This window comes from Adiantum capillus-veneris, chromosome 13, assembly GCF_014529385.1.
Source record: "Adiantum capillus-veneris isolate H3 chromosome 13, ASM1452938v2, whole genome shotgun sequence".
Taxonomy (NCBI): Eukaryota; Viridiplantae; Streptophyta; class Polypodiopsida; order Polypodiales; family Pteridaceae; genus Adiantum; species Adiantum capillus-veneris.
This window is the reverse complement of record NC_140943.1, coordinates 85,146,070-85,152,069: the sequence shown is the minus strand read 5'-3', so window position 1 is coordinate 85,152,069 and position 6,000 is coordinate 85,146,070. Positions and strand designations below refer to the sequence as shown.

Sequence of the window (6,000 nt, the reverse complement as noted above, 5' to 3'; positions counted from 1 at the left end):
TGTCTTGTTGTATTCTATAGATGTTATATAGCAAGGCCCACCAAGCAAGACTAGTTTTTTGTGTGTGGAAAAGGTGGGTGGAGCCAGTCTGAACGACCCTGGTCCCTAAGTAACACAAAGAGCTTTGCTACTTGCACCATGTGCCCAAAATTATTGTGTGTGAGAGAGCGTCTGTTGTGTCCACAGCGGTTGAAAATTTTTAAGCATAAAAACATGCTCTGGTTGAAATGGTACGTTCGTTTTACACCTGTCGTCGCCAATCCATATCGACTCACTGCAGCAAGCTGCTGCATCACCCTCCTTCTGAAGCTAAGAACAGCACCGGCTGTACACTCTCTGACACCATCCCCGCCCCTTTTTACTTTCTTTTGCTGAATGCACGTCGATTTGTCCCTCTTCTTCGGGCCACTGCTTGTTTCTGTTGCTTTTCGAAACCCTCGTTTTCCTGCGATTCGCTCCCATTCATCAGTATTCTACTTGGTAGACCGAAGTAGGCAGATCTCCTTAGTTGCAAGGCCGATCAGAGGCTAATTTCTCATTTGAGGTGTGTTTATTTCCCGCTCTCTGTGAAAAGAAAGAGCGTGTGTGTGTGTGAGTGTGTGTGTGTGTGTGTGTGTGTGAGAGAGAGAGAGAGAGAGAGAGAGAGAGAGAGAGAGAGAGAGAGGAAAATTCAAGAACATGCCTCTCTCTCTTCCAGATGTTACATGTTTTTCCTTTTATGTGCTTAGCATTTAATTGATAAGGATTGAATTTGCGAGTGCAACATGCAATCCGAGGATCCTCATGAAGAAGGGAGTTCAGATGGGCAAGAACAAAGCCCTAGTGCAGCTAATGCTCTTGCCGTGGAAGGAGTGCCTGCGTGGTGGGATCATCAACAGCCAGCATTCCACACGGGGTGCTCTACCCCTGGAGCTACTATGTACTATGAACACCCAAGTGCTGCTACTGCCGGAATTAGACCCTTAGCATTTTCTCATCCTCCTGCTTTGTACCAGGGCCAACCTGTGCCCTCGAGTGTGGTGGAAGGTTAGTTCGCCTTTGCATCCTGTTAATCTTATTTTCTATGTGCATAATTGTGTAAATGGGTGGAAGTTTTACAAGAGACAGTTGCGTTTCAAGTTTCTTCACATGAAGTGGTTGCTAACAGACGGCTTGGGGATTCTAAATTCTGGTGTTGAACAAGGTCACTTTATGCCTAAAGTGTTTTCCTCTCAACAGTCATATTTTCTGGTAGAAATCATATTACATGATCATGACATTGAGTATATTTTGGGCTTGCTGAACATGTGTAGCTGCTTGTTGTGGTTCTCAAAGCATTACTACTTTAAGACGAGGGTTTTACTATGGTTTTGGGAGTTTTATATACGTCTCTCGTTAGCTTGAAGAGCTTTTTAAGGCATTCTTTCGAGGTTAAGGAAAAAAGTCGATTTCAATAGAGTTCTTAGAGTTTGTGAGAAGGATATTGATGCTTTTGTGTAGCCAAGGAACAATATTTGCATCGTGAGGAGGACAAACGGCCTGTTGATTCTGTTTTTTGTGGTCTTTCTTTGTGCTATTCGTGGGAGTTGGTAAGAAAGATTGTTAGCGAAGGTTAGAAAGATATTGTCGAATGCAATTTTCCTGTCAACCAATTTCAGAAAGAGCCTTCAGGTTCAGTTTATGGTAATTACGTATGCACTCAATTTCCTCACAAGGAGGCGACAAGTGTTTTCCTTTTTTGGCTCCTCATTTTTTGAATTTGTCCTCCATTGGCTGGGATGGTAGCTTTCTCGAAAGTTTCCCACAGTTGGCCTCTGGCACACTAGATTGCCTATTTTGTGCTCGTCGTTAAGGTCTCCTTGGGTAGTTTTTGGTCACCTCCTAGCCATAGAGCCAATACGGGCTCACCCTTGAGCCTGCAGCTAACGGGCTAGCCTCTACCACAAGGGTTAGTCACTAAGAAGCTAGAGCAATATCAACGTTTGTAAACACAAACCAGCTGATTGCCCTATGGTAGCTATAAAATACAAAGTCCAAAATAGCCCGCCTTCATCTGTACTATTTCAAGCAACCCCCCAAAGATTGGCCATTTTTGTCCTAAGCTGTGACACTGTGACGTACAAAGGTTAGTCTACATGGCAAATTCAAACAATGTTGATACACATGTTGCGAAAGGAAATGCTACTTACGACATTGATGTTTGGATGTTGTTGAGGATGGCTTGATGATACCCAAATAAGCAAGAATGCAATGGACAGATCGGCGATAGGTAGTTGTTGGTTTGCTTCAAAAGGTTGCTATTGAGGGTCGATTGTTGATGGGAGATGAGTAAGGAGAGAGTACAATTGTGAGAGGTTGGAAGGAGAGTGCGGTTACAAAGTGTAGGTCCCTCTTTTTTGAGGTTGTGGGCTACCTACCTCTTTAGCCGGTAGCGAGAATGGCAAGCTTCTTATATGTGGCCTACATTGATGCGGGGCAGATGTTGGCCGATTTGGATACACTTATTGCCTATCAATCAGTGTGACATGAAATGTTTTGTGGTTTTGTTCCTTTCCAGGTTTCGAGCTTTTGAAACGTTCGTTTCAAGGCAAGAAAAAAGTTAAACGGGTTTCGTAATAATATGTATATAACTATTTATTCATATGCATACATATATACATATATGTATATGTGTATGTGTAATCACTTTCGGCGAGTGATAATATGGAAAGGCAAACAGAGTGGCAATCTACACACTTTAATACTTCAAACGCTTATTATTTGAGAGAGAAGACAACATGGCGTGGCGGAGTTCCGAGCCAAGACGCGTTTGCCCTAAAGACTGGCGTCCCTTTATTATTGACTCGCGAAGGTACAACTCCGGTTGGGTCCAAATTTTTCGGCTCTGCATCGAGATGCCTGAAAGAGTGGTCCTAGGTACTCTTATAAAGAGTACAAGGGATGCCCAAAAGCATAAGTTCAAAAAGCATCTTATCCCAAAAGAATCTGCTCCCTAAAAGCTTGTGTTAAAAGTTGCGAATTTCAGCCAGCAGTATAAGCGAAAATTCCGTACAGCAATGCCACGTCATCCTGTTAGTGCAAACCTCGAAAAATCCGTATAGTGTGCCACATCAGCAGCAGCACAAAAAGCGGAAAATTTGTACTATTGTGTCGCGTCAGCAACCAGCACGAATTGCGGGATTGCCGTATGACCGCCACGTCATCAGCTCGTCACATACCCCTCTCTTAAAGAAGAGTAATCATCCTGAATAACACCTGCAAAATAGCTTATCTATTCTCTTTTCTGCAAAACATAGTCAAGTTAGGTCACGACTTGAAGGTCACTCGGATGTCTTAGTGCCACGCAGATGATCACGAATACAAATATCATAGAGAGAATTGTTCATGACAAAGAGATTAGCATGGACCACCTTTCTAGGGAGAGTGAATCTATGACCGGCCAAACGAACTCATGGATCAAATGTGTATGACCTCGACGCAAAAACCCTAACCCTAGAACCTGTCACATACTGCCTTCAAAAATCAAAGCAGTCGCCCTCGATTGCAGGTTACAAATGCTCATACCTTTAACATTTATGCTCCTTAAAGTCTCACAATTGATCATTCTATCATAAATTCTTGTGTCATGATGACGGTGCTAGCTGCAGACACCTCGGGTGCGTCTGAAAATCTGTCTTAGATCGGTATCTTGCTTGGATGTTGATCAGAGACCCAAGATCGGTCATTGGATCCTGCTTGGATGTTGATCAGAGACCCAAGATCTTAGCCAATGTCTATAAAAGAACACTAGATGTTACTTTAATGTTATTCACATCCAAGATCTTAATCTTAATCTTTATTAACCATAAATCCACACAACAAAATTCCTAGTTCATTCTAATCTACATTCGTAGTTCTTTAGTTTAATGTGCCGTCGCTCTTTGAGTAGCTTGATTTCAGAAGTTCAACACCAATTCCTTGTTCTTGTGCGTCAATTGGATAGTTCGTTCTTTGGCATCAAATCGGGCATCTAAGTTTCTGATGAGGTGGAAGCATCGACACGAGTCGAGGGCTACTTGAGAATCAATAAGATCATTGAAGAGTCGTTTCCAAGCTTTTATAACAGTTCGTATTGCTGGGAACAGCAATTGGAAATAATAAAGGGGGAAGTGTTACTTTCCCAAACGTAAAGATGGGCGCCCGAGCTACGTTCAGCCAAGTAAGATCATTGAAGAGTCGTTTCCTCGGGTTTATAACCGACAATATTGTTGGGAACAACAATTTGAGGGGGAAGTGTTACTTCCCCAAACATAAAGATGGGCGCTTAAGCTATGTCAGCCAAGTGTGAACATGGCCCTATGGTTAAGGCGGTTAACGAGTCCTATAAATAGGACCCTAGACTCATTTGTGAGCTATCTGGATTGATCACCACACATGGACTCTAGGCCCTTGGCAGCTCTACTCGCACACTCATCTGGTGTGGACTTGGTGGTATCTTGTTGTGTGCGCAAGTGAGATGAAAAAATAGCATTGGCGCATGTGTATCTCTGGCATTCACCTGTTTGTAGAGGTAGATAGCTTAGATCGTTCATCCATCTCTGGCATCCTACAGATAGTTAAAAGGCCATAGCGCAGATCACATTGATAAGCCTCGAGGTTGCATCGTTGTTTTGACACACGATGACACTACGGACGTTTGGCTTTTGCTGCATCTCTCTTGAAAAGTTTGCAAGAATGCACAAATATTGCTCTTGAAAAACCTTCTCTATTCAATGAGAACACTCGATCTGCTGGAAGATGCCTTTTTTAACCGATTTATTATAGGGACACGGAATTAAACTTCCTTGTTACTTCTTTCCAAGGAAGATAAAATATTTTCTATTGATAAAGAAATGAAAAATGAGCTTTTTTATAATGTGCACATTATGGCCAGCTTGAAGCCTAGTGTTGTAAGTATTGAAAAGGTGGGCACATAAAGACCCAAATTCAATTCTTAGAGGCATAATTTAAAAAAACTCGTTCAATGGGTTTTTTAAAAACCTTGAAGCCTATATCAATGGCATATACTTAAAATTGACAGCTTGATCAAAGCCAGCTTTTATAGCGGTCTTTTAGTGACCTCTTTTCAATTTTGTAACGTTCATATTATGGCCAATATGAAGCCTAGTGTTGTAAGTGTTGAAAAGTTGGGTGCATAAAGACCCAAATTCAATTCTTAGAGGCATAATAATAAGAAAAAACTCGTTCAATGGGTTTCTCAAAAACCTTGAGGTCTTCATCAATGGCATATATATATATTTTTGGCAAGAACAAGATCCTTCCATTAGTTAAGAAAATTGCCCAATGCGCTACAATCTACCCCTGCTAGAGAGGGCTACATCAACATGTGGGGCTCCCCAAGAAAAGACAAGATATGTACAATGATGGCTAAATCAGGAGATGGGAAATCACATTGGTGGATGACATTTCCACCTATGCATGCCATGAACCATGGTGAAGAACGGCCTTGGTCGCCAAAGTCGCAAGAAAGCCGCGCGGCGCTTCCGCATGCGGTCGGTCTAGTCTGTCATACTTATTTATTATGTTTATGAACTGAACTTGAAAAGATAGAGAGGGTGGAGATTGTGTGTTTGATTGATTGAATGAATGACACTGGGTACAATAGGCTCCTTATATAGGAGACGAAGAGTCACAAATAAAAAGACATGTCTCATGGTGAAGAGACACGACTCTAGATGTAAAGACACATCCTTTGGACGAATAGCTGCAATCATTGAGCGAAGGGTGTGACTAGCTGTCGAAGGAGTGTGGCTTTTAGCGAAGAGGCATGTCTTTAGGGCGAAGAGTCGTGACCATCCAAGTGTAGGGGTTCTCCTTGGCATGTCACTTCGCGTATCTGCAACCTGGATTGGATGTAATAATGTAACATAGTCACAATCATTTCATTATCTCCTATTTAAAATGAGAGCCTCAGTTGAAGAAATGACTTTGATGTTGATAGAACCTTGGAAAAGAATTGAAATCTCCGAAATCTCCACTCTG

The 6,000-nt window shown here is 42.1% G+C and overlaps 1 protein-coding gene across 4 annotated transcripts in view; it reads left to right on the top strand.

Moving 5' to 3' along the window:
- Positions 1-264: 264 nt before the first annotated feature.
- LOC147444381 (uncharacterized) overlaps positions 265-6,000 on the top strand; it is an 88,526-nt gene continuing 82,790 nt past the window's right edge. For 3 of the 4 annotated variants that reach the window (XM_086527019.1, XM_086527016.1, XM_086527017.1), the window contains exons 1-2: positions 265-544; positions 729-1,026. In XM_086527019.1, coding sequence (XP_086383145.1) covers positions 765-1,026 — 262 coding nt within the window. In that variant the 5' untranslated portion in view covers positions 265-544; positions 729-764. The remainder of the gene's footprint in view (positions 545-728; positions 1,027-6,000) is intronic. The other variant, XM_086527015.1, reaches the window with a different exon arrangement.